The 26,231-nt window shown below is 33.1% G+C and overlaps 6 protein-coding genes across 8 annotated transcripts; 4 read left to right on the forward strand and 2 right to left on the reverse strand.

The window, feature by feature from the left end:
- Window positions 1-50: 50 nt before the first annotated feature.
- Window positions 51-2,012, reverse strand: LOC105566058. Its single transcript, XM_012019769.1, has 3 exons — window positions 1,928-2,012; window positions 992-1,215; window positions 51-862 (listed from the first exon to the last, which is right to left on the reverse strand). The coding sequence occupies exons 1-3, from the start codon at window positions 1,991-1,993 to the stop codon at window positions 691-693; spliced, it is 462 nt and encodes a 153-aa protein (XP_011875159.1). The 5' UTR covers window positions 1,994-2,012; the 3' UTR covers window positions 51-690.
- A 301-nt stretch (window positions 2,013-2,313) lies between these two features.
- On the forward strand, window positions 2,314-4,242 carry LOC105566056 (general odorant-binding protein 71). 3 transcript variants are annotated; one of them, XM_012019767.1, is made up of 6 exons: window positions 2,314-2,391; window positions 2,568-2,800; window positions 2,911-3,109; window positions 3,488-3,523; window positions 3,598-3,792; window positions 4,027-4,242. In XM_012019767.1, the coding sequence occupies exons 1-6, from the start codon at window positions 2,329-2,331 to the stop codon at window positions 4,048-4,050; spliced, it is 750 nt and encodes a 249-aa protein (XP_011875157.1). In that variant the 5' UTR covers window positions 2,314-2,328; the 3' UTR covers window positions 4,051-4,242. The 3 variants fall into 3 exon arrangements, with proteins under 3 accessions (XP_011875157.1, XP_011875156.1, XP_011875158.1); XM_012019766.1 differs by having other exon boundaries at window positions 3,598-4,242; XM_012019768.1 differs by having other exon boundaries at window positions 2,327-2,391; window positions 2,582-2,800; window positions 3,598-4,242.
- Window positions 4,194-6,698, reverse strand: LOC105566055 (IST1 homolog). The gene is made up of 6 exons (XM_012019765.1): window positions 6,544-6,698; window positions 5,915-6,233; window positions 5,261-5,702; window positions 4,963-5,103; window positions 4,797-4,850; window positions 4,194-4,634 (listed from the first exon to the last, which is right to left on the reverse strand). Exons 2-6 carry the CDS (start codon window positions 6,181-6,183, stop codon window positions 4,455-4,457), a joined length of 1,086 nt encoding a protein of 361 aa, XP_011875155.1. The 5' UTR covers window positions 6,184-6,233; window positions 6,544-6,698; the 3' UTR covers window positions 4,194-4,454.
- Window positions 6,699-8,713: 2,015 nt separating this feature from the next.
- LOC105566142 (fatty acid synthase-like) lies at window positions 8,714-10,262 on the forward strand. The gene is made up of 3 exons (XM_012019912.1): window positions 8,714-8,876; window positions 9,563-9,807; window positions 10,017-10,262. The coding sequence occupies exons 1-3, from the start codon at window positions 8,714-8,716 to the stop codon at window positions 10,260-10,262; spliced, it is 654 nt and encodes a 217-aa protein (XP_011875302.1).
- Window positions 10,263-10,695: 433 nt separating this feature from the next.
- Window positions 10,696-16,964, forward strand: LOC105566143 (fatty acid synthase-like). The gene is made up of 11 exons (XM_012019913.1): window positions 10,696-11,058; window positions 11,220-11,513; window positions 11,887-12,094; window positions 12,163-12,326; window positions 12,456-12,773; window positions 12,867-13,363; window positions 13,941-14,245; window positions 14,474-14,878; window positions 14,967-15,991; window positions 16,353-16,588; window positions 16,874-16,964. The coding sequence occupies exons 1-11, from the start codon at window positions 10,696-10,698 to the stop codon at window positions 16,962-16,964; spliced, it is 3,906 nt and encodes a 1,301-aa protein (XP_011875303.1).
- Window positions 16,961-20,778, forward strand: LOC105566144 (fatty acid synthase-like). The gene is made up of 6 exons (XM_012019914.1): window positions 16,961-17,521; window positions 17,931-18,762; window positions 19,292-19,761; window positions 19,901-20,158; window positions 20,304-20,555; window positions 20,628-20,778. The coding sequence occupies exons 1-6, from the start codon at window positions 16,961-16,963 to the stop codon at window positions 20,730-20,732; spliced, it is 2,478 nt and encodes an 825-aa protein (XP_011875304.1). The 3' UTR covers window positions 20,733-20,778.
- Window positions 20,779-26,231: the final 5,453 nt, after the last annotated feature.

The raw sequence follows: 26,231 nt of genomic DNA on the forward strand, positions 1-26,231 counted from the left end.
CTTCCAATTCCGGATTTTACAGATTGTATTTGGATTGGTGTAGCCAAACTGTTGTTTTTTGACACTCGTGAAAAGAACTTGTAGTAGCGTTAAATTGTAAGTCAGGTATATGTGTATCCCGTAATATTCTGCCACATCCTTGCTGAGTTAAAATTGAGAACAGCGATCGCTTGTTATTTTATCGACGAGTGCATTTTAAAGTGGAACACAGAAAGTCAAGATGTTCGGCAATTCGTACTTGGACGTTCTACTATTAAGTTACGCGCCAAGTACATCGTATTAGGGGAGAATGACGTGGTAACGTGTCTAACGATAACTTCAACAAATTGCACACTGGAGAAGCGAAATGCGGAACTCAAGGCTGTTCAAAGTCTTTGAAAAGTATAATACTGCGAACAGTAAATTTAAAAACATGCACATACAATACTGTGTCCATTCGAGTAAATTTTGAAATCAATTATATACGTTATTAAAAATAACCCTTCACTTTTAAAACCTGACATTGTACAAGTGAAATTGTCGCTACACCAACGTATATTTGTCAAGTATCACATGTCCGCATAATTTAAAACCTATTTCAGTAATTGGTGTTTTTTAATGAGTGCAAAATAGCTGATATCTATACACGAATCGTTAATTTCATTTGATAGGAAAGTACCTGAGAGAAAGAAAGAGGGAGAGAGAGATACGTTAAGTTTCAGGTTTATAAGCGATGGTTTCATGATGACGTTCTTGATAACCGCCAGCGGGGCCCGCAATGTAGCTGACGACTCTGAGTTTCCCCTTCGCATCGTAAAAACCATATCGACCCTTGACACTTCCGTCCCGACGGCGTTCTTCCATTTTGTACTGTCGATTTTTTCTACAATAGAAACGACGCATCAGTCTTTCCAATTGTTTCCTCAAAAATTTCTATGAAACTCATTAAATGACTCGCATATGTAAGCAATTGATATAATTATAATATGACGACAGAGCGATAAATGTTTACCCGTGTCCGGTATCAAAACCAAATATATATGTTCCTGGTCCCTGATGATTCCTTATCTGAAAATCTATTCGACTTCCGTCTGGTGATCGGTCCGTTGCCCTCTTAGATATCATAGCGGGAAAAATTGTCGAAACGTTGCTTGCGTATGGCAGCGCGACTCTTCCGATTGTACTGTCATCGTGTATTGGCGACGTGATCGCGAGTAAAACAAGTTTTAGAAGAAGCTACGAAGAAAAATATAAATTATTAACTACAGGAATTATATTGCATATTACTTTTCTTACAGTTCTATTCTAGATATTGGTAATCTCTCTAGTGACAATCGAAGATATTTGGAGTCGAGAACGACAATAAGATAAGAAAAATGATACGGCCTGTCTAGGCCGAACAAAGGAATGGATTTGAAAACAAACGTAAAATCTGAGAACGAACGTACTACGAAAGACTTTCGTTTATTTACGAATTTTTCTTACTCGACCGTTGATTTTGCATCGGATAATGACAACACAACGGAATATTTACTACAATTACTCAGCGAAATGTAGGAGTTTACTTTAATCACTTTCACATCTTCGCGGTCTGTTGCTGTCCTCGATTTACCCTTTAGTCTCATCTCTCGTAGAGGAAAGTCCCCTATTATGAGATAGCACGGTTTTTACTAAATTAATAAGCATAATTTATTGGTTTCATCGTTAATTTATTGCTCTTGAAGTGAAAACTGTTTAGTGGAAAATTCATTGTTAGATTGTGCAATCGTTGTGAATAAAGATTTGTGATTAAATTTTGATGTTAAAAACCTACTATCTCATAATAGAGGACTTTCATCTATATACGTTTTTACTTTGGAAAAGTGCACTACGACTAAATCGACTTTCGTAAAAAAAATGATGGATTTCTTGTAGGATACGTATTTATGATGATAATGCAGGTACTTACAAAACATTTGGTATACATTATATCTTTCTCGTGGAACAATTGCTGGAGAACTGATCGCTCGAACATGTCATACCTTCACGAAGCTCTCACTTTCCCCATGATTGAATTCTTTCCTTTTTGTCTCTTTCTCTCTCTTCCCCGACAAGCCACTGATTTTCTCTCACGAAGGACTCGCTCGTAACAATAGTCACGGTAATTCAATCAATAATTAGAAGAATTGCATAAGAGAGGTAGTCGAGCGTATCTCCGTCCGGAGGTATAGTACAATATTTTTTGTTTTGCGACAATTATTTGTCTATCAATTTGTCTATCACCGATGATACAAGCATTCTTAGTGCTACTGAATAAATATGCGTGGAAAAAATGAGAAGGTTTATTCGGAGGTACGGAACCCGCACGAAATGGAGACCAGAGTGATTCTCGTTGTTCTATGCAGCCTTTGCTTGTCGCTGGAATCAGCAAATGTAAGTAACTGAAAGAGATCCGTTGGTCGCGTAAAATGTTTCTTTAAATTCTGAGAATAAATCAAAGTATTTTGTTACTATTTGTTTTCAGTATTATATGTGTATACTGCTTATATTTAAGAAAAAAAAATATAACAATAAATTCTTGGGTTCAGCAAGTTTTTATATGTGCACAGTCATTGAAATGTAGAACAGGAGTCCAGCAGGCAAACACTCAGTACGAAAAAATCATGCAGATTTGTAAGAAACGATCCACGACTGATGATGATGATTATAACGATTCTTCGTCAAATGAAGACGAAGATAACGATGACTCCTCGAGCATAGATTTGTTTGGTACAAAGTTTTACATGAGTGGCGGCAACAAGTTCTCCAACAGGCAGTCTTGGAAAGATCTGAATGAAAATCGGTAGCAAGACAAAATAGAATCGATACGATTAAACATCAGAAAATTAACAATAGTTAACACTATTCCTCACATTATTAATATAAATAATTAATGTCAATGTAATAATTAAGGAATCGCGGGAATGATCAGAAAAACGGTAACGATCGGCGTTATTCCGTCAATCACACAAATGGAAACTGGAGAAATGCTCAACATCCTTCTCGTGGCAACAGTAATCGTGATTTTAATAATTTCGATGGAGCAGGCAGACCGAGCTACGACCAGATGTACAATGGCAATTCTGACAACTACAAGCAACAGGAACAAGCTGTAAGATACATCAATAGATCTCCAAATATAATGTATAAATGTGTATACGTATTTTTTAAGTATTGAATTGATATTAAAGAAATGGCAAACCAAAATGAATAAAATATATAAGATAAGAGCATTATAACTATCACCTGCAGCACTGTAACTAGAATTTCTTATCTCTGATCTCATAAAGAAATTAAAGAAATCTCTCATAACAAAGTGTTACGCTACAATATTTTATATGCTCTTTTCTATTAATTTCTATATTGTAAATCATGATTACATCGTTTCGTTGTAATATAAATCTGTTTTGGACCAATGTATCCTATACGGTTTTTATATACAGAGTGCATCTAATAATTGATATTAACAAAATATTATTTGAACTTATAGTGCATCACCCAGTGTTTCTTCAACGAATTAAATATGGTAAATACATAGACGGTTTCAAAACTTAATAGACAGTAACTATAGGTTCATTTTCACAATTTTGGCTTTACTAGGTGGATCAAAGGGGATTCCCCGAGCAAGTCTTAATCATCCAGTTTTTGACACGTAACGTACACAATCCGGAACTACAGGACTTTATTGAGGAAGCTGTCATAGAATGTTTTCATTATTTGGATTCGGACATGGGGCAGAACAAATGTTATTTCTCGGAAAATCTCCTAACTTGTTTGATTGACAAAGGAAAGGAAGTATGTATACACAAATTTATCAACAGAATTGTTTAAACCTAACATATGTGGACATTTTAAGATTTCTCTATCTTTCATACAATAAATTTCTAAGTAGAAGTTCAAATCTGCACCCGAAAATTGCAATTTAGTTAGCAAACGATTGAAAATCTTAAAAAATTGTTTAAGAATAAATTTCACAAACACAGGGAATTGTAATATTCTTTGTAATTAACATGATAATTTTTCTTTCAGAGATGCGAAGATTGGGATAATTAATAATACTATACAGACGTCTTGTATATGTATATAATAATTGACTCGCTATGTATACTTTCTTCGAAATGAAAAGAAATAAGGAATGGGAAGAATTAATCATTCTTTCCTAAAACTACGATTTAAATAGATATTATATACACTTATTGAACATTGTGAAGCACATATAATAACTATAAAAAGATATTACATTAACATGTTGTACATTAATATTATAACAATTTATACATACTTCATTCTTGGATGGAGCATAACTATACACTTTTAATTTCCTCACTGCATAAGCATATAGTATAAGACTGCCCTTCCCAAACCCTTTCTTATTGCAAAAGGCACTACTAAATACGTTTCGCATAAAGTGATAAATGAAAACGATGCGTTTCAAATATTTATATATCCACCGATCGTTACTTCCTCTTCTTCAGGTCCTCGAATCGTTTCATCAAGTCGTCAAAATCAATGTCATCATTCACGGGTGGATTCGCGGGCGAGTCATTGTTCTCTGTCGGCACTGCTGGCAGATCCGGAAGTTGATAATTGTTCATCGGCATTTTAGACCTTGGCTGGGGTTTTGGTTTCTCATCTGACTATATGTGGAAAACAATCGCATGTGTTTCGTGAATCAGTAGAATTTTACGAAAATATTTTCGTACTTTAGATGAATACCGTCCTCATGACAGTTGTTTCAATCATTTTAATAATTATTCTCCGCAAAACTTAGGAAGATGAGAAGAATCTTACGACCTTACCTGTTTATTTAAATCAGGCGGAAAGTCAGGCCGGTACGGTGGTGGTAAATCTTCCTAATTAATGATATTCCAAATTATTATAACTAAGAAAACTGTTTCATTGTTGTCGTTGTTAATGGAAAAATATAATTACAGAAATTTTTTGCGATAAACACAAGTTACTTACAGGTTTGTTCGAATTGGCATTATCTAGGGGTATGTTATATGAAAATGCAGTCGGATTGAAAGGGGTATTCTGATCTTTCTCAGTAGAAGGTGGAGATGTTGGGGATACAAATCCTAAGGAAGACGTATCTTTCTCCGAATCCTAAAATTGATACACCCTTAATGATTTAATGCTTTAAAACGCCCAGAAACTGTCATTGGACAATTGTCGTAAGTTTAACTTGCCAATTAAAATTCATAAAAATTACATTAACGCTCTTTTACGTCTTTTCCTTTTTAACAAAAAAGATTTAAATTACCATGCTGGAGTGGAATCCAGGATCAGGTAACAAGGGTGCCTGTGGGTAACCTATGAAGCCAAGAGGATGAGGTGTTCCTCCGCTGGCCGTGTCCAGATTGTTCCTCGATTCTCCCCCGTTGGCTCCTATGTCTATCAACATCGCGTCCTGGCCTTCTGCCATTACTTGCGGATCCGGCTCATATTCCACGTTGTAATTCTTGGCGATTTCAATTAGATATTTCTCCACGAGCAATTTCGACGGCGACTGCACGCTCATTTTATGCTTCAGCTTCTCTGATATAGTCTGAATCGCCTCCTCCCGGCAAGCTTCCGTATACTGTTTACCATATTTGGACGTCAAGATGTCCGCTATCACCTTGATTTCCAGCACGTCCGTCTGGATGCGAGGTGCCGCCCAGAGAATCGTCGATATAGCTTCCGCCAGACCTTCGTCGAGGCTTCTGGAGAGACAATAAGGTCATGATAAATTTTTCATTATTTAAATGACCATCAACTTCGATTGAAGTACTCGCTAGTTATTTTATTTTAATCTAATATGTTACTGATAGATTATTGACCGGTCTTGTCTGTCAGCCAGTCGTGAAGGAAATGTAAGGTAGAAATGGAACGCAAAGTTATTTGGCTGATCTGTATATACAGCCACGATACCGACTTCATTTGCTGGATGAGACCAAAACGTGCCAGCAGCAGGTCGCAGTACATCTCCAGCAATTCCATCGCCTCCACCATGTAGTCCTCGCGGATGATGTACTCCACTCGGATCTTAGCGCGCTCCGTTTTGCCTGCGGCAATGAAATCGGCGATCTCGCGGCGCGCCTTTTGCGCCAGCTCCGTTTTCTTCTTCTCCAGCAATTTCAATCGGTTGATCGCCAGACGCAAATGCGTCTTCAACTTGGTATAGTTCGGCCCGCTCGAAAACATCCTCGATGCGTTTCCAGTCGCGCTCGCTCACCAGCCTACGTTTCCTCTCGCTGAAAGTTTACCCAATTTGCATTCGTCTGACATTTTAACTTCCGAGTGGTTAGAACGCGATACCGTGATCCGATCTGCGCGCTCCTAAACTGTTGCAGTGAGATCAGAGCCGATTGTAGAGATTGATATTTTTACCGTAATTGTGTTATTATATCTTATATCTACGAATGTTTCTCCCATTATTTAACGAGAGCATGTTGCGACAATATTTGCGACAACAGTTCAACAGATCATCGATTCGTTACAATTTTGAGTCAAACTTGCATCGTTTTTTTAAATAAGAAAAATAGCAAATAAGATTAAATATACCTTCTGACGACGGTAGCATAACCTAACCTCTCACTGATTAGGAGAATGACAACTCCCGGATGACATCAGTTGAGTTGCGTTTCGTCATTCACTACGACACGTTCGCGACCCAACTACGCCTATCGCAAGCTACCTGTTATCCCTGTGTATCCTGTATTCTGTGCACTACCGCTTCTTTAGCGCATGCGCATTGGAAACAGGCAGCCATATTGTTGCAAAAAAGGTGCTCTAGGCGCACCGTGTTTATACTATTTATAGTATCTGTTTAAAAAAAAGGGGCCTGGAAATTAATAAAATATGAAATAAATTGTGAAAAGTTGTAATCTGTTCTTCTTTTTTTTAAAAGCCTTTTGCTGAACATATAAATTCACGTTAAAGTTCAATTTACTTGGATCTACCCTAGCGGAAAAAATTTCTATAAATAACTACAAAAAATTGACTTGAAATAGAAATTTGTAGAAATTTTTATATCTTCGTTGAAACATTAATTTCTTTGGAAAAATATCTATAAAATAGTATCACAAATTACAATGTTCTCAAATCAAGAAATTATTGCAAGTAGTATTTCATGAAAATATACCATTTTGTAAAAATTAATACAAAACTTTACTAGTTTAAAAAATTTGAGAAAGAACGAAATCTTAAAGAATTAAAACATCTGCTTACTTGTAGAATATTGCAAAAATTAACAAAAGTGTTCCAATTCTAGCATTTTTATGTTGATTTTTATAACACTTTTTAAATTTACGTAGAATTTCTTAGATTCTGGCAGTTATATTTAATTTTTTTGTAGAATTTTGTAGAATTATTTCCGGCAGGGTACTTTAAATCTTACTCGGCCTTAAAACCACTATTTCCCAATGTCTGTTAACTTTAACCGACCATTAACTGTTCAGAATAGTCAATATTGGTATTCTAATAGTGGCCAGCCTGAAAAGTTTACGGTCAGTTAAGAGTTAACAGACGTTGGAAATGGTGGTATTAGAACTTTACAACTTTAGCGCCATATATAATGCTAAAGCCGTAGCGGCAGCGGCCACCGCCAGCAAAATTGATACGTCAGTAGGTATTTGAGTGCACGAGAAATAATTTAGAGACTAATTTAACAAATTACTTTTGCACGAACGAGAGAGAATATCTCCTTCTTATGACGACAATAGAATTGAAGTTAGTTTATTTAGGGGGGAAAAAAGTAATAATTAAGAATTTTAAAAAAGCGCAGTCGTTCCATATTTCGCTCAACGCAGATTTGGTAGACCTCGTATGGATGCAAAGTGGCCACACCTTCGAAGACCCCTTTAACAATTTTTACATACAATTGAAATTAACACATGATTTCGATCAGATGTCAAAGTTTATCGGATGTCGAACGAATTAAATGTATGCATGTACTATAGAAAGTAGAAATAATATAATGTAATTAAAACAATACATTTAACATATCATATGTTTGACTTACATATATTTAAACATTATCACGATTTATTTTATTTAAAGATGAATAAATTATGCGGTACAATGTTCGTAATGTATATGTAGGTATTCATTTTGAGTTTTATACCGTCGTAATTATATTAACACAAGGTAATGGTGAAGAAATTCGGAATGAATATTAAAATTAGATAAAAGATAATAGATAAGCGGGGGATGTGAAGGACTTTGGTCACGCTGCATTTTTATGCTTAATATTATTTTTAGAGATTCGAGAATGCCTGAAGGCACATTTCTAGAATACACTGATCATATTTCGAGATTGAATGATTGATATGAAAATTAATTTTTCTTCACAAACAAGCTCTGTATCTCAACTCTCGTACACATATTTCCATAACAAAAGTATCGGTTGTTAAAATATATTTAACATTCGACATCACTGCAACATTAATATGTATGTAGAAGAATAATAATAATGTCGAATAATGTATATAAAAGTGTAACACTATATAATACAGAAATAATAAAGGAGAGGGACAGTATTGTAGAATTGTGCTGTAACTTCGGATTTGGTTAATTTTACTGTTAAAGCGTTACTATTTCTTATTGGTATGTATTATATAATTTTATGTAACATTTAGTCTTTTCAATAATTTACATTTACATTTAATTTCTCGAAAAACAAATAACGGCATCCCGTTCTAGAATGTATTTGCTTTGAAAAAATAAAAACACGATGAATCGATCAAACTTGCACGTCAGCATTGATGCTGAAGAAGAAATCGTTATTTCTGGTATTGCTGGCCGATTTCCTAACACCAACAATCTCAAAGAGCTACAAGACAATCTTTTTAACAAAATGGATCTTGGTACAAAAGAACATGGACGGTGGAATAATTGTAACTTTCCTTTTGAAATTAAGATATATATTCGCGTATTTTAGTAAAAAGATCCCGTACAATGTACTTTTGATCATAATTATACATTCGTAATATAAAAATTGCTATACAAAGCGACTGAATATGCTTGCATTAAATAAAACAAAAAAATTAATTATAATGCAAATAAATGTAATAAAAATTAATGTAATATAATCAAGATTTTTACAACAATTGAAAAGCAACTTTTTCCGCTGAACGCGGCCATTTGGTTTCTTTGATTAAGCACTTTGTTCCATTGAAATACATTTGATTGGACACATTTGCAAAAATTTGTTACGTAGGAACAAATCTCAGAATATCATTTTTGTTTCAAATTATTTTCTACTTTTTAACGTTTTCGAATCTGTCTTCATATAAAGCACATTCTTACGTCTAACTTTGACCCTTAGGTCAAGTTCACCATCAGATGCCCATTTTCAAACCATAAAACTTTTGTATTTAACCTTTTTTTTTCAAAAACGTCAACCCTTCAAGTTAATTCGGGGTACTTTCTTTTCTGGTACATCTTGTATATGTACATCATATTTTGAAAAGATCAAAATACATGTTGCGGATCTTTTTGATGCCTTTATCATTCTTGAGATAAAACAAAATAAATATACATATAATATATGTACTTATATAAAATAACTCTAATTATATAGACTTCGATATGCCTTCTCGAATCGGTAAGATCGATAATATAGAAAAGTTCGATTCGCAATTTTTCAACATATCCACAATAGAAGCTGATATGTTGGATCCTATGGCCAGAATGGTACTGGAGCATACGTACGAAGCACTTGTCGATGCAGGTGTCAATCCTAAACAGTTACGAGGAACAAAAACGGGTATTTTTACAGCAATTTGTGCCGATGCATATAGCGGTTCCATCTATTCTAACCCTAATGTACGATGTATTCGTTTATCTAATTAATTTATGTAATATTACTAAACCTTTATATACATATAATTTCAAATCTATATCTTTAATTACAAAATAAAAATTTGTACAACGATTATAATATGAATAGTTTTAAAAATACATGTATATATACAACTTATTAATTATATAATCTAATATTTCGAGTATTTAAAAAATGTATGTGCTTTAATTAGTTGGGTGGAGTACCACCATATTGGTGCAATAGAGCCTTCGTGGCAAACAGAATTTCTTATTGGCTTGGCGTTAATGGACCATCATACAATATGGATGCTGCATGTAGCTCAAGCCTTTTCGCCATAACAGAGGCTTACAGATACATTCAAGCTGGACAATGTGATGCCGCTATCGTCGCTACATCCAATCTATGCGTCCATCCTTTCATCAATTTCGGATTTTACAAGCTTGGTATGCACTTATAGTACCTTCAATAATACTTATAATACAAATTTTAGAATGCTGATATATTAATCTGTTTTTATTTACCAAATTAAAACTATTTAAACTACTCGTGTTTTGCTTTAATTAATAGTTCAAAATTAAAATGATTAATATTAATATATATATATATATATATATATCTCTCTCTCTCTCTCTCTCTCTCTCTCTCTTAACGTATCACTGAAAAACATGTGTTTATATTTGGTTCACTAATTAAAATAAAAGTATGATTAAAATTTATTTTGCCATAACACGTATCCCTTATTTCTGCACTCAACAATGAAATCAAAACTTAAAAAATTTATTTAAAAAAAAATAAAATTAAAGAATTTGGTTCGTTAGTATCAATTTCTTTCAGGGGTTCTGTCCACTGATGGTTTTTGTAAACCTTTTGATGAAGAAGGCTCAGGATATATGCGCAGCGATACGATGGCAGTGGTGTTTTTGCAAAAGGCGAAAGATGCCAAGAGAATATATGCAACCTTCGTATACGGTAAAACAAATTGCGATGGCTTTAAAGAAGAAGGGATCACTTTCCCATCATCCGAAGTGCAAAAAATATTATTGGAGGACTTTTACGAAGAATGTGGAATATCGCCCGCTGAATTGTCCTACATGGAAGCTCATGCAACTGGTACTATAGTGGGTGATCCTGCGGAAGTAATATCTATTGATCAGGCTATATGCGCTAAAAGAAACACTCCTTTATTGATGGGCTCGATAAAATCGAATATTGGACACGGCGAACCTTCTAGTGGCATTAGCCAAATTGCAAAGGTATATTTGTAACAAAGTATTTAAGTATCAAATTTGCTTAGATTGCAATTGTAACAGTGTAAATTTTGTATGTCATTATTAGATTTATTTATTATAATAATTTACGATGACCGCACGATTAAAATACTACTAACAAAAGAATAAGTACAATCTTTTCGAAGGTATTATTAGCGATGGAAAGTGGCATATTATTGCCTACTATACATTTCAAACATCCGCGAAAAGACTTGCCTGCTATTGTTGAAGGAAGAATAAAGATTGTCACGGAACCTATGAAATGGGAAGGTGGTTACGTAGGTGTTAATTCCTTTGGTTTTGGCGGGGCTAATTGTCATATATTATTAAAATCAAATCCTAAGGAAAAAATCAATAATGGAGCACCAAATGATGACTTGCCTAGACTTGTAATCGTGTCTGGACGTACGAAGGAGGCTGTTAAAACCATTTTAGATGACGTAAGCAAATATTTGTAAAATAGTTAAATCAAATAATAATCGGCGTACAGTTTACTGACAATAAGTTGGAAAAGGTATACACAAAATTCACACGGAAAGTATTAAACACCAAGATCCAGCCCGATCGAAAATGGCATCTTTTTTTTAATTAATTGTAATTACATAGTGTTTAAAAAAATATTTTTGCAAACGTGAATGTTTTTAGAAGAACTTTAAATTTGTCCGAAGAAGAGAAAGTCACTAAATTGAGTAATAATAAAGTATTCTATCGAAAACACTTATTGCAAAATAAAATAATAATATATTCCTTTTGTGTATAAAAGAATTGGACGAAAGAATAGAGCGACTAAATATTTCTTTATACTTGTTGCAGGTGCAAAGTCGATCTGTAGATGTAGAATACATATCTCTACTACATCATATTTATAATGTCAATACAGACGGTCACTTTTATAGAGGGTATACGATAACTGGGTCTAAAATACCTCATAATACAATTAGTAAAATAATCTCTCATCCACATAAGAAAATACCAATTTGTTTTATATTTTCTGGACTAGGATCTCAATGTTCTGGAACGAGTAAGTGTGTGTGTGTGTGTGTGTATCAGTACGTTAAAGGATTAAACAATTTTTTATTAAAATTTTAGCAGGTCGAGATCTAATGAAATTTCCAGTATTTGCCAAAGCAGTCCAGAAATGTGATGTTGCTTTGAGACCTTATGGCACATCTCTTACAAATATTCTAACAAGTAAAAATGAAAATATTTTCGACAATATCGTTAATTTATTTTTAGCTGTCGTTGGAGTACAGGTAAACATTTTTTTTATTTAAACTTCATAAGTGCATCTTGTAACATATTAAAATATGCATAAATTTTCATTTTATAACACTGACTTTTGTTTAAATGGGAAGATAGTTTTTTTTATATGTATGTTACAGATTGGAATGGTCGATCTTTTAACATCCATTGGTATCATTCCCGACTTTATAATCGGTCATTCCATTGGCGAACTAATGTGTGGATATGTCGACGGATGTTTGACAACCGAAGAAACAATTCTGTTGGCATATTTCATTGGTTTAACACTTCTCGAATCGAAAATAATTAAGGGTGCCATGGCTGAAATTAATCTCGATCTTGATACCTTGAAAGATATGTGTCCTTCGGACATTGATATAGCTTGTTACAATAGCTCGTCTAATTTTATCGTGAGCGGACCAACAGATTCTATAAAAGCATTTCTCACCAAATTACAGGTACGTTATTCAACAATCATACGATATATTATGAATACTTAATGGATTGATACTTATAACGATCAACAATTATGTTCGTGTTCATTCTTTTAGGCTAATAATGTTCAAGTAAAAGAGATTTCTTGTGGTTATATACCTTTTCACAGTCGTTACATCAAACCTGCTGTAGCTAAGACTGAAGAACACTTAAATCGAATATTACCACAAAAGCAGTTTCGTAGTTCAAAGTGGCTAACAACATCTGTTCACAAATATTCCAATACACTTCTGCCTTTATGTTCAAAATATTATACAAATAATCTATTATCCTTGGCATTATTTTCAAAGATAATACGTTCAATCCCAAAATATGCAGTGACGATTGAGATATCTCCTGAGAACGTTCTTCAACACATTTTAAAAAATTATTTGCCCTCTACGGTAACAAATGTAGCGCTATATGAACGTACCGAGGATCATAGTGGTAAAACATTTTTAGAATCCATCGGAAAACTTTATAATGCAGGATTGCAGCCGGATATTGCAAATCTCTATCCAACAGTAGAATTTCCTGTAAGCCGCGGTACTCCAATGATTTCTCCTCTCATAAGGTATGCATATTTTGCGTTTATGTACAAATAGACAAATAGCCGAGTAATGGAAACCGTGAAACGTTTAAATAAAGCATTTAATTTACAAAAGTACGTTTGACAAACAACGCAATATCGAATTATATATCTGACTTCTTTCTCAAACTTGCTTATTATTGATTCTGGTGTCTGACCATAAAGCGCGACACTTATACAGGGTGTCCTGAAATTCGCGAATCAAAATACCATAGCAAGAATGTCTGTTTTGAACCTTTTATCTAAAAAAAACTACTGTTCGGAACGAAAAATGGCAAATAACTTTTTAATTTATTTTTTCGACGACATTCTTGCTATGGTATTTTGATTCGCGAATTTCAGGACACCCTCTATAATAAATCCTGTTGTTTTATTTATTCCAATGATAAACATATACATATACATATATTCATATACCAATTGTCTCATACCTGTCGTAATGAGAAATAAATTAATATACTAGAATCAGTGCTCAAATGTTATATCAATTTCAGTAACAAATAAATAATTAATTTATACATATATGACTGTGTTACATAATAAGTTTTAACTATGATTACAGATGGGATCATTCTGAAAATTTATATGTATTTAAATATAGTGAACAATGTGTACTTAACAAAAGAGAAATAGATGTCACAATTGACATACGTGATGAGACATTTATATATTTAGGAGGCCATATGATTAACGAGAGATATGTATTTCCGGCTACGGGATATCTTTTCTATCTCTGGAAAATGATTGCAGATCTGAAAAAAGAAGACTATGTCAATGTGCCAATTGTATTTGAGGACATTAATTTTATTCGTGCTACAGTGTTAACAAAACATAATCCATGCACATTACATCTTTCGATTCAGAAAGGTAATATCACATAAAAATAAATTTTCTCCTTTAGATATAAAACTTTAAGACATTTTTTATGCTATATTTAAAGTACAGAAATTGTTATTGAAAACAACTAAAATATGGATTTTTTTACACGTATACTAATTATTTTTGTATTAAGCTATCCTACATGTTGACATATCCTACATATTCTTATTCCTTAAACTTATATGCTATGTTAAAAAAAATTATATTTATATCTAGATAGCAATAGATTCGAGATAATCGAAGGAGGTAATGTTATTGTTACTGGAATAGTACGAATTCCAACCAATATTGCAAATGAAAAGATACCCACTGATCTTGTTGAACATGCCGATGAAGAAGAAGAAATGAATACCAAAGACATTTATAAAGAATTAAGGCTTCGTGGTTATCAATATTCCGGCGTATTTCGTGGATTGAAAAGCGCATCAGTTACGGGATCTAATGGTCATATCGCTTGGACGTACAATTGGATAACATTTATGGATAATATGTTACAAATGACGATTTTAGGAATGTCTACAAGACAACTTTTGGTTCCAACAAAAATTCGCAAGCTGACAATCGATCCGAAACATCACATGCAGTTGAAGTTTATTCTAGATGGTTCAGTTGAAAAAGGACGTAAGTAACGCAAGTATACTACAATGCAGCCAGAAGTATCGTACATCGATTACATAATCTGACAAATCATTTTCTTCTGATATTACAGAATTCGCTATTCATAATTACAAGAATCTAAATGCTATAATATCCGGAGGAATAGAAATTTGTGGCATTATAGCTACACCTATATTACAGCGACAAAAACTTGTTAACACCGTTCTTGAAGAATATAAATTTGTTGCTCATCGTGACTTAGAGACCATGTCGTTAAAAGATGCAATAAGAATGTCGGTGCACGTTGCACTAGAATGTTACAATATAATAAATGTTAAAATTATCGAATTTATCGATGATACTGATAAAGTGACATTAGAAGATTTAAATTCTCCAATTGTTAGTGAAATTTTAAGTAATTTACCACAGATTCGACATAATGCCAGAGTAGTAACGTCTCATGGAAACTTTCAAAATATTTCTTTGCCTAACAACGTTTCTACAGTCGAGGTTACTAAGCTGTCCAAAGATGAAAATTGTTTGATGGTCATAGGTTTCGATATTTTGACGAAGAATAACAAAAAATTATATCAACAGTTAATGTCTCTGTTAATGCCACAGGGTTTTCTACTGACTCTGGAGAAATACGGTGCAGTATATGACTATTCGTGCTTGAAAACGTATGAGTTGGATATTATACTAGAGAAACGAATAAATGAAAAGACACTTTTATTGCTAAGAAAAAGGCAAAATATTGTGAGAAATCAACGGATTGTACATGTCAACAATTATGAGTTTACATGGGTAGATGAAGTGAAATCACTCATGAGTGTACAAAACGAGATTGGTATAGATACGAGAATCATACTCGTGGCCGAAGGAGATTTCGAATGCGGGCTACTAGGTTTTGTCAATTGTTTGCGAAGGGAACCGGGGGGCGAAATAGTTAGAAGTGTGTTTATTCAAGATAACAAAGCGCCTGCGTTTTCTTTGCAACAGCCGTTATACAAAAAACAGCTGCAGTTAGATCTACCTATCAATGTTATGCGTTCCGGTAACGTTTGGGGATCCTACAGGCATTTGCCATTGCCATCGTTGGAACCAAAACTCTTACAACAGGCTTATGTTACACAGATGGTACGTAAAAAAATTCTAGTATGAATTTTATTGTTTATACAAAACTACCTTTTTAAAGAAATTAAAAAGTATGAAGAAAGGAAACACATCCTTAAGATTCAATATTTATTTTCTTTTAATGTATTATTTAATAAAATTATATATTTCTTTTGAAATAAAATTGTTCCCAGAGATTTTTGAAAGTAATAATAATTACTTTACATTTTTAAATATATTTTTATCTATAATATTTTTCATACGAGATTAATGCAACAGGATAAGATATAAATCACAATACAGTTGTAATGTTTTTAATGTTTTGATAGATGAGAAACACTACCACGTCTCTTGATAAGTAATCATTAATGTTTATTCATAACAGGTACAAGGGGATCTGAGTACTCTTTCCTGGATGCAAAATGATCTACCTTTTCATGCTAAGCGTGAAGATCTTATTAATGTAATCTATTCGTCTCTAAATTTTAAAGATATTATGTTGGCTACTGGTAAAATCAGTACTATGGCATTATATTTTAACATTTCATCCGATTTACTCGGCATTGAATTTGCTGGATTTGATATGCGTGGACAAAGAAGAATGGGAATGACCTTATATGGGTACAATAATAAATATATTTATTAATAATCGCTCAATGAAGAAACTATTCACATTTAGCAGTATTAATGTAATTTCAAAATTATCAAACTAAATATTGATTCAAGTCAAAAACATGTTAGATAAATTAAAATTAAATAAATTGTTTTTTTTCATGTAATTTTGTATAATATAATTATTATAATTGCAACATAATCTTTATGTAATACACACAAAATTATATGCTTCCAAAAATTATGTTTAGAGGAATAACAAACATTTGCTTGCCCGAATATCTCCATTGGAAGGTACCCGATGAGTGGACAATGGAAGATGCAGCAACAGTTCCGTGTACGTATAGCACAGCTTACTACGCTCTATGTATACGAGGTAAAATGACCAAAAAGGACAAAGTGCTAATCCATTCGGGTACTGGGGGCGTTGGTCAAGCCGCGATCTACATTGCCCTTTACGAAGGTTGCGAAGTGTTTACAACAGTTGGAACCGCCGAAAAACGACAGTTTATAAGAGAAACGTTTCCCTCTATTCCGGAAGAAAATATTGGAAACTCTCGCGACACAAGCTTTGAACAAATGATTATGCAGCGTACAGGAGGTCGTGGAGTAGATATCGTATTGAATTCTTTAGCCGAAGAGAAATTGCAAGCATCTATTCGCTGTCTAGCAAATGGTGGCCGCTTTTTGGAAATTGGAAAATACGATATGATTTCTAATAATCCACTGGACACATCTACTTTCTCTAAAGGCATCAGCTTCCAAGCCATTTTATTAGACAGAATGTTTTATATAGAGTCGAATGACAAAATACAAGTGTACAAGGGAATCGCAGATTATTTGGAAAAGGGTATTATTAAACCGCTAAATAGAAAAGTCTTTGAAAAAAATGAGGTAGAAGCTGCATTTAGATATATGGCTACTGGAAAACATATTGGCAAGGTACGATTATTTCGTAATACACGTAAAATATGTATTAAGAATAACTATATGTACACATTCTTTTTTTAACATTGTATATATAAAAATATGTAATAAATGTTTAGTCATTTATAAACTAAATTTGATTTTAATCATGCTTTACACACATTACTATTAAAATTTATAATATATTAATGTGTAATACTTAGACATCTTTTATTAAAGAGTAATGTATACTTTGTTCGTTTCTGTCTTAAGTACAATAAATGTAAAAGTTATTTCTTGCAATAACAAAATTATATCATAAAATGTGATATTAAAATTAATAATAAAATACAAAACAACAATATAAACAAAGAAAAGGTAAAATTTTTGTCTTATTGCTTACGTTTTGCTTTATAGTAATTATATTTTCATTGGTTATTTGTAGGTAATAATAAAAATTCGGGAAGAAAATGAGCCTTTGGATGCTCCTCTACTCGCTCATCCGCAATATTATTGCTTGGGACACAAGTGCTACGTTATTTTGGGTGGACTAGGTGGTTTTGGTTTAGAGCTTGCAGACTGGTTGATTCGTCGAGGGGCAAAAAATCTGGTATTGACATCACGAAGCGGGATAAGAACCGGTTATCAGCTATCGAGAGTAAAGCTGTGGCAATCTAAAGGCGTGGATGTACAGATCGTTACAGTCGACGATACTTCGAAACACGAAGAGTGCGAATTTATATTGAAACTTGCTGAAAAAACAGCACCAGTGGATGCTATATTTAATCTTGCGGTTGTTTTAAGAGATTGCATATTTCAAAATCAATCGCAGCAAACATTCAAGGATTCATTCAAGTCGAAAGCATGGATGACGAAAAAAATGGATGAATTGTCGAGAAAGATCTGTACACAACTTAGACATTTTGTCGTGTTTTCCTCCGTCTCGTGTGGAAGAGGGAACGCAGGCCAGACGAATTATGGGATGGCTAATTCCGTAATGGAAAGAATCTGCGAAAAGAGGATGGAGGAAGGATTACACGGTTTAGCAATACAATGGGGTGCTATTGGTGATGTTGGACTCGTTGCGGATATGCAAGAAGAAAGTAAGGAGTTAGTTATTGGAGGTACATTGCAACAACGAATATCTTCCTGTTTGGATACATTAGAAGTATTTCTCCTACAAGACCGATCTGTAGTAAGCAGTATGGTTGTTGCTGAAAAAGGCACAAATATCAGCGGATCAATGAATATTTATGAGACGGTTGCTCATATTATGGGTAAGCAATTTTGTGTGTGAGCAACTAACCCGGTAAAAAAATTTTCATGCATAAACACGAAGAAATATATAGAATTATATAAAAATAAACATACGTCAAATATGTCCATACATATTTTTACATTGTATATTTACAATATAATTTTATACAATTCTACACAGTTCTGCATACTTTTATAGATTTATACATGCGTTTATACGAAAAAGTTTTTAATGTGAAAAATTACTTATTTATAATTATATATAATTATGTACAATTGTACAAAGTTTTACTTTCGAAAATTTTTCATATAAAAGCATGTATGAATATGTATGGACATTCTTATATAAAATAACAATACTAATAATAATACTATACTAGTAATAATACTATATATTTATGCATGAAAAATTTTTACCGGGAGTATAATAAAAATGCCTAAGATATTTATAGAATTAAGTATACCAATATGTGCTACTTTAAGAGATTATGTGTACATATCAAGTAACATACACAATATATTTCTAATTCTTAATTTAATTTGAAACAGGATTGGAAAATACAAATACAATAGCGCAAAACATAACTCTAGCCGAACTGGGTATGGACTCAATGATGGCAGTAGAAATTAAGCAGACCTTAGAAAGAGAATTCGATGTCGCTTTGTCGGCACAAGATATTCGAACTCTTACTTTCGCTAAACTTAAACAAATGACAGATACAACCGATCAAAGAGAGATTGATGACATAAATGGCATAAGTAATTCAGAGGGTTTGGACACACTGGTTCAAATAATTGAAAATTCAGATTTGATTCCGGATGTTCTTGTAGAACTTCCTACAAAGAAGGAGATTGGTAGGGGCAATGTATTTCTCATACCAGGAATCGAAGGATGTTCAAGCGCATATAAATCTATAGCCCCAAAAATTAAACGTTCAGCAATGTGTATACAACATGGTGCACTTAATATCCCCGGCCAAACTCATTCAGTGATGAAGTCAGCCGCTCATTTGTTGCCTGTATGTATAAAGTTGTAAATTCTTAAGTTTAAACTTCTTATTTTTATTTTTGTCGTTTAATAATAATTTATATATCTAATAACTTCAATAATTTTTTCATGTTAATATAGTCCATGTACACTTATATTCCTTTTTTCAGTACATATTGAAGAAAATGGGAAATGAAAAGGAATTTTTAATAGTGGCTCATTCATTTGGCTGCTTGATTGCTGTCGAATTGGTGAGATTATTGGAAGCTAATAATTTCTCTGGACGATTAATACTAATAGATGGAGCTCCTGAACAAATGAAATTTTCGATAGCTCAATATTTTGGCGGTGTTTCGCAAGAAGAAGAATTACAAAATTTGATATTACTTGATTTATTGGAACTGTACACTACAATTAATCAGGAAATGGTTAGGAAATTATCAAAAAGATACTTCAAGTTTTTATTGCAAACATTATTTATATAAATTTAACTATATATTATTATAAATAAAATACAGATAGTATTTTTAGCATGCTTTATACTTGCAAAATACCAATATTTTTTACTTATAGGTTGCACTAGAACTGGCCAAATGTAACACTTGGGATGAGAAATTAGAAATAGCCCACACTTACTTTCCGAAGGAAGTAAATGCATTGACTCTCGAAAATCAAAAACTTGTATGTTTGACAATTTACGAACATGTAATCGCTGTACAGAATTATGATATATCTTCATTACCACGCCTTAAATCACCTATAACATTGTTAAAACCCACACTTGTTACTATCCCTTTTATTGAAGAGGATTACGGCTTACATAAGGTAAATTTGGAAATCTTTAAAATAAGATTTTTATTTTAAAGGCAACTTTATAACAAGAAAAATTATCTTCAGATTACCGAAGGTGAAGTGAAAATTTGTTATGTGGAAGGTACTCACGTTACAATGATAGAAAACAACAAAACCATATTAGCTATTAATGAGGAATTGATGAAATAATAATAAGTTCATACTATTATACATTTGAATATAATTGCATATATGTATATTTTAATATATTTTGATATATATGTATTTATATATATTTATATAAATATAAAATATATAATATATAATTCGTAGCAGAGATAAAATAAAGAGAAAAAGAAATTAGAGATTAGAATTTAATCCATCAGAGTCCAATCCATAAGTCCAATTTTAATTCGTTTGTTCATATACATACAGGCTCCGCCACCAAAATCCGGACAAATTTAAATTTGAATTTTCCGCCTCATTTGAATTAAAAAACCATCTGCCAGCCTAAAGTAGTCTAATAATTTTTTTATCGTTAATCAATTACTGGCGATTCATTCTTTCGTTGCTGACATATAAATTATATGTATAATTGCAAAATATAAAAATTTGCTCACAAGCTACGTTGTACTCCTTTTGCCAACAAAATTTGTAGTAGATTGTTCTCGCTAAACTTGGTTTTCTATATATTTTATTATAACTTTGCATTGTCGGGTTATAAATGAAATGATGCCTCTCCTTTAGATTTGAATTAAATTTTTATCTTATAAAAATAGACCAATTTATAGAGGCCCTCCACCACCCCCGCCGAATTCTTATCGGCGGTCCTCTTTTGTTTGCGATAAAATTGCGTTTTTACATTTTTATAACTTAATTTTTCACAACTTATTTTGAAATATATACAAAAATATAAAAAGAGAGAGTAAGTTACATAGTGAAACTAAAAACATGATGTACAATAAAAATATGTACAATTTTTCATTATGACATAATATTACATATGAACATGTTACATGTGTTTACAACAATACGTACCTAACTCTTACAATATAAAGCATTAATAGAATATGTTACACAATACACACAACGTGTTACATATGTAGTTGTGCTTATAATTGTGCAACATTTTTTATTAATGTGTAAACGAAAGATCAAACTGTAAAGGCAAATTTAGCGATCAATTGCAAACGAAACTATCGATTAAAAGACTATGTGAATCAAATTGAATTAAAATTTTATTCGATAGAAACAAATCGACCTATATAGAGGTCCTCCACCACCCCCGCCGCGTTTAATCGACGGTCCTTTTTTCTTTATAATTTGATTTCTTACATTTTTATTATTTATATCATTTTTCTTATAATTTACTTTACAATACACATACAATATTATAAAAGAAATAATGACATTATAAATTAAAAAATAAAATATCTGTACAATACCTACAATATTTGTCTCGACATTATATATGAAATATTCGATATACGTACAATAACGCGAAATTCCTTTTACGTACTTATTATATTAAAGTTATTGTTATTTTGTTAATTTATGTTATCTAATTTTTTAAACTATCGAATTATGTCTCCCTATCCCTGACTATCCGAATCCCTACCTACCCGTATTCCGATTTATACCTAGACCTACTTACTCGTGTTTCAGCATAATAAACCTACAAATTTTTAATTAACCGCGACGCGATTTTCTAGGGGTTTGATTTGGAGTTTAACACGTCCGCGGGATTTAATAGGGGTTTCACTCTCGCACATATGCGAGAATGTATGTATATAGAAGCATAACCCACCCGAATTGTAACAAATCAAAAGAAATCAAAGTATACTTCGTACAGCACCTTACTTAGGTACTCCATCAGAGTGGCCAATATTGACCACTTATCTCGTCGTATTTAGTCCTTCGTTGGGCCAGATTGGACCTACCTTTCGTTGCTCCCGGCCATACAATCTGGTCATTTTGACCAGAGATCAGGAAGGATGAAAACTCCTTCCATAGTCGGTTATCGTCACCGACAAATATTTCGTACGTTTCGAACAATATGCGAGCGACGATTGTATCGAAAAATGCACGACCACGAGAAGTTAATTAAAGAAAAATATTAATTAAAAAAACTTTATGGTATACGTACAAATCAAATTTATTTTCACTTCCGTTATTTATTAAACAATATTGACCATCTCGTAGCTTGATCTTTGAATTCGAAATTCACGTAGATATAGAAAAAAATTTACTTCGCGTTAGAGTGATTTTAATCATATTCCTCGATAAAGTAAAATTTATAATATGGATAAAATTAAATAATTAATTGAAAATTTTTCCTGAAAAACCGACCGCGAAAACCGACCGCGAAAATACAAAGATGCGTGTGACTATGCATGTATTCATGCGAGACGCATCTTGAAAATACGTATATCACGTACATGTACATACACATAATAAATGATGTGAGATCCAGAAAAACAAAACTTCTTTCACGATTCCAACCGATATTATAATTGCATATTATAATTAATTAATAACCGCAAATAATATATAAAAATAAGTTAAAATTTTAGTGTTCTGGACAAAATATATCAGAATCTCACGTCATATTATTTTACTTTATACAATATATTCAATTCGTTATAATAAAAATGGATAGGCTACAATTAGCTCGACGAATACATTATTAATATTCGTCATATTTCGCTTAAGTTCTGTAATGTAATTCAATGATTTTCAACATGGAAAATGAGCTCGACATACTCTGATTTGTAAAGCTCTATGAAATTACTCATCTCCGGAGATTCAATACAGTAAATAAAATATTTACTTGCCGTTAGCATTTGAAACCTATCCATTTTATGGCAACAAATATACAAAATAATTTACGATCTACAGTCTATGATCTACGAGATGTAAAAAAGTATGTAAAATTACATACATAATAAGTGTAGCGATTACACTATTAATAACGGAACCATATAAATGTATAATATGTACTTTTACAAAAAAAATTTTTTACTCTTTGTTGTGTAAATACTCGTTTACACATGATGTAAAATTTACACAATCAAAAGCAAGCAGTTTACTTATTATATGAGGTAATAATTTGACTTACAAGGAGTAAATTTACTGAAATAAATGGTCCCAACATTACTCACTATAATATTTGTAATTTTACATGTAATTTTTTACAGTTTGTATACTCGTTGCCGTAATAAAAAAGTTTTTGTCTTACCGACCCGTCGCGCAGCAGCGGAGTTTCACTACGTTGATTCTGTAACATACAATTAAAAAACCACATTAAAACAGAGTATTCAAAAAACCAATATTAAAGAAAATAATTTTTAAATTTAAACGGTATAAACATCTGAGTATATCTGACCATATCTGATTTGATATACTTATAAATGGATGCATTAAAATTTGGATATAATCTGATCAAATTTTATCATATCTGACATTTTTGATACAATTAAATAAAATTGGATATATGTATGTCTTTTTTCCCCGGGTTTGACGTCAAGGTTCATCAGGTACGTGATAAACAATTAAAAATTTCATATTAATTAAACGTATGCAGTTTTGAATGACATTATACTGAACAAAATAATAATAACGTGTCTAATTTCCTAACTTTTAGACAAATTAACAATGACAAATCAATCGCCATTAAGTTTAAATGTTTTACTGTACATTGATGCTCCCTTTTATTTGGTGAATAATAAGAAAAAGTTGGTACATAAGAAGAAAATTGTTTTCATTGACGGAACCACCATGACAATTCCAGTAAAATTTTTGCCAAATATAAATCCCGATAATCCTTATTCGCGAAAATATAACGGCGTGCTCTGGTTTGAATATGACGGACAACTTAATAAGGTACTGGAAGATATATCTAAACATGTCTATACGATTTCCCGCCAAGTGCGAGATACGAGCCGTGATCCGTTTCCTTAATTCTCGCAAAGGGAAAAGCGCCGTTTGAGATTTTCCAGGAGATTAAAACTGTTTATGGCGAAGGAGGTATGAACCATACGAATGTGTTTAAGTGGTGTCGCAAATTTAAGAATGGCAGAACGAGTGTTTACGACGATCAGAGAAACGGAAGACCATTGATTTTGATTGACGCGCTTGTGAAAAAAGTCGAAGAAACTGTCTGTGACGATCGCAGATTAACGTTGGATGAAATGAGTGATGTTTCCACAAATCTCTCAGATTCACACTCATTTCATCCAACGTTAATCTGCGATCGTCACGGAAAGTTTCTTCGATTTTTTTCACAAGCGCGTCAATCAAAATCAATGGTCTTCCGTATCTGATCGTCGTGAACACTCGTTCTGCCATTCTTAAATTCGCGACACCACTTAAACACATTCGAACGGTTCATACCTCCTTCGCAATAAACACTTTTAATCTCCTCGAAAATCTCAAACGGCACTTTTCCCTTTGCGAGAAGGAAACGGATCACGGCTCGTACCTCGCACTTGGCGGGAAATCGTATAGACATGTTTTGCGCGTCAAGTTACTACGGCCACAGTTTTCGTCGTACTGAGCTGTTCCACGGCTCATTCGAATCGGGAGGGCTTCCACTACACGCAGTATGACCACTTTTGTCAACAAAAATTCCTTACGCCCGTGAGAAAATCAGTACTTTCTGAACTGCCTCGTAAAATACAAACGCAGAACAGATGCTTTATTTTGCACAAGTAGCAAATAACATAAAAATGTAAGACACTTACCTCACGATTTCTCCGCCGTTGCCCGATGCCTTCTTGGCCTCCTCCTCCTCTCAGATTTCCTTGTTGCACTCACCAACACTCACTCGCAAAAATCATCGATCGCGCGAAATTTCGGGCACTCCCGTACGCGATGTGAAATACCGCCGAAACGCACGAAATATTATTAACAAGTATCGCGTGACTTTCTGTCATACAAATCACTCAAGCTTAATATAACTTAACTTAATAATTAATCGAAGAACGTTACTTGTTACTGATAAAGGTGTACAAATCAAAAGCGTTTTATCCTTACATTCATCGCGATCGAGTCTTAAAAACCGATAACGCAAAAGTAATAACACGCACGGAGCGACTCTCGCTACTGCTTGCCGGCTCGACGTTCGGCGAGCGAGTGAGAAGCGTAGCGACCTAGCGACCTTCGGGTACACGATGGCACGCAAAACATCATACGTCACCGCGCCGGGAGAAAAACAACTACGAACGTTGAGAATTCGTTGCCTTTTTTTGTTCCGTGACTGTTACTACTGTTACTGCTTTGTGTATTACTTTGCGGACTTATTGGCATCGATTTAATAAACGATTAATCCTGTTCAATCGAGATAATGTATCGGAACAAAAATCGTTGTTACTTAAATTTTAATTACTAAGATTAGAGATTTTACCTCAATAGTGGGTGTATACAAATGTATATTTCTACATTGCAAATCTTCATTTACTATAAATCTAAAAGAGAAGTGAAGCACACCGCGAGAGTGTGCTTTCGAGAAAACCAATCAGCATCGCGGAAAGAAGGCTTCAACTGTTCGATATTAACGATATTCGCACTGGTAAGTAACATCTCTTTTCTAAAAAAAGAGAAGAAAAATAAAATGTTTAATAAGATGTACTTTTCACAGCGAAGAAAATTGGATTTCTTATTTAACCAAAACAATTATTTCATTTAATAAGTAGTATTCTATACAGGGTG

Source organism: Vollenhovia emeryi, unplaced genomic scaffold (genome assembly GCF_000949405.1).
Source record: "Vollenhovia emeryi isolate VEMERY1.0 unplaced genomic scaffold, V.emery_V1.0 DF939147.1, whole genome shotgun sequence".
In the NCBI taxonomy this organism is placed as follows: Eukaryota; Metazoa; Arthropoda; class Insecta; order Hymenoptera; family Formicidae; genus Vollenhovia; species Vollenhovia emeryi.

What these genes read in the sequence shown, in the direction of transcription:
- LOC105566058 (XM_012019769.1), bottom strand. Translation starts at nt 1,993, where the DNA reads ATGTTCGAGCGATCAGTTCTCCAGCAATTGTTCCACGAGAAAGATATA. An exon ending in TAATGTATACCAAATGTTTT is followed by an intron (nt 1,216 to 1,927) that starts GTAAGTACCTGC and finishes TTTTCTTCGTAG; the next exon opens with CTTCTTCTAAAACTTGTTTT. An exon ending in GGTTTTGATACCGGACACGG is followed by an intron (nt 863 to 991) that starts GTAAACATTTAT and finishes TTTCTATTGTAG; the next exon opens with AAAAAATCGACAGTACAAAA.
- LOC105566056 (XM_012019766.1), top strand. Translation starts at nt 2,329, where the DNA reads ATGGAGACCAGAGTGATTCTCGTTGTTCTATGCAGCCTTTGCTTGTCG. An exon ending in AAAGATCTGAATGAAAATCG is followed by an intron (nt 2,801 to 2,910) that starts GTAGCAAGACAA and finishes GTAATAATTAAG; the next exon opens with GAATCGCGGGAATGATCAGA. An exon ending in TCTTCAACGAATTAAATATG is followed by an intron (nt 3,524 to 3,597) that starts GTAAATACATAG and finishes TGGCTTTACTAG; the next exon opens with GTGGATCAAAGGGGATTCCC.
- LOC105566055 (XM_012019765.1), bottom strand. Translation starts at nt 6,183, where the DNA reads ATGTTTTCGAGCGGGCCGAACTATACCAAGTTGAAGACGCATTTGCGT. An exon ending in CTGGATTCCACTCCAGCATG is followed by an intron (nt 5,104 to 5,260) that starts GTAATTTAAATC and finishes TATCAATTTTAG; the next exon opens with GATTCGGAGAAAGATACGTC. An exon ending in CGCCTGATTTAAATAAACAG is followed by an intron (nt 4,635 to 4,796) that starts GTAAGGTCGTAA and finishes TTCCACATATAG; the next exon opens with TCAGATGAGAAACCAAAACC.
- LOC105566142 (XM_012019912.1), top strand. Translation starts at nt 8,714, where the DNA reads ATGAATCGATCAAACTTGCACGTCAGCATTGATGCTGAAGAAGAAATC. An exon ending in ACATGGACGGTGGAATAATT is followed by an intron (nt 8,877 to 9,562) that starts GTAACTTTCCTT and finishes CTAATTATATAG; the next exon opens with ACTTCGATATGCCTTCTCGA. An exon ending in CCATCTATTCTAACCCTAAT is followed by an intron (nt 9,808 to 10,016) that starts GTACGATGTATT and finishes TGCTTTAATTAG; the next exon opens with TTGGGTGGAGTACCACCATA.
- LOC105566143 (XM_012019913.1), top strand. Translation starts at nt 10,696, where the DNA reads ATGCGCAGCGATACGATGGCAGTGGTGTTTTTGCAAAAGGCGAAAGAT. An exon ending in TTAAAACCATTTTAGATGAC is followed by an intron (nt 11,514 to 11,886) that starts GTAAGCAAATAT and finishes TACTTGTTGCAG; the next exon opens with GTGCAAAGTCGATCTGTAGA. An exon ending in TAGCTGTCGTTGGAGTACAG is followed by an intron (nt 12,327 to 12,455) that starts GTAAACATTTTT and finishes TGTATGTTACAG; the next exon opens with ATTGGAATGGTCGATCTTTT.
- LOC105566144 (XM_012019914.1), top strand. Translation starts at nt 16,961, where the DNA reads ATGACCAAAAAGGACAAAGTGCTAATCCATTCGGGTACTGGGGGCGTT. An exon ending in CTGGAAAACATATTGGCAAG is followed by an intron (nt 17,522 to 17,930) that starts GTACGATTATTT and finishes GGTTATTTGTAG; the next exon opens with GTAATAATAAAAATTCGGGA. An exon ending in GACGGTTGCTCATATTATGG is followed by an intron (nt 18,763 to 19,291) that starts GTAAGCAATTTT and finishes AATTTGAAACAG; the next exon opens with GATTGGAAAATACAAATACA.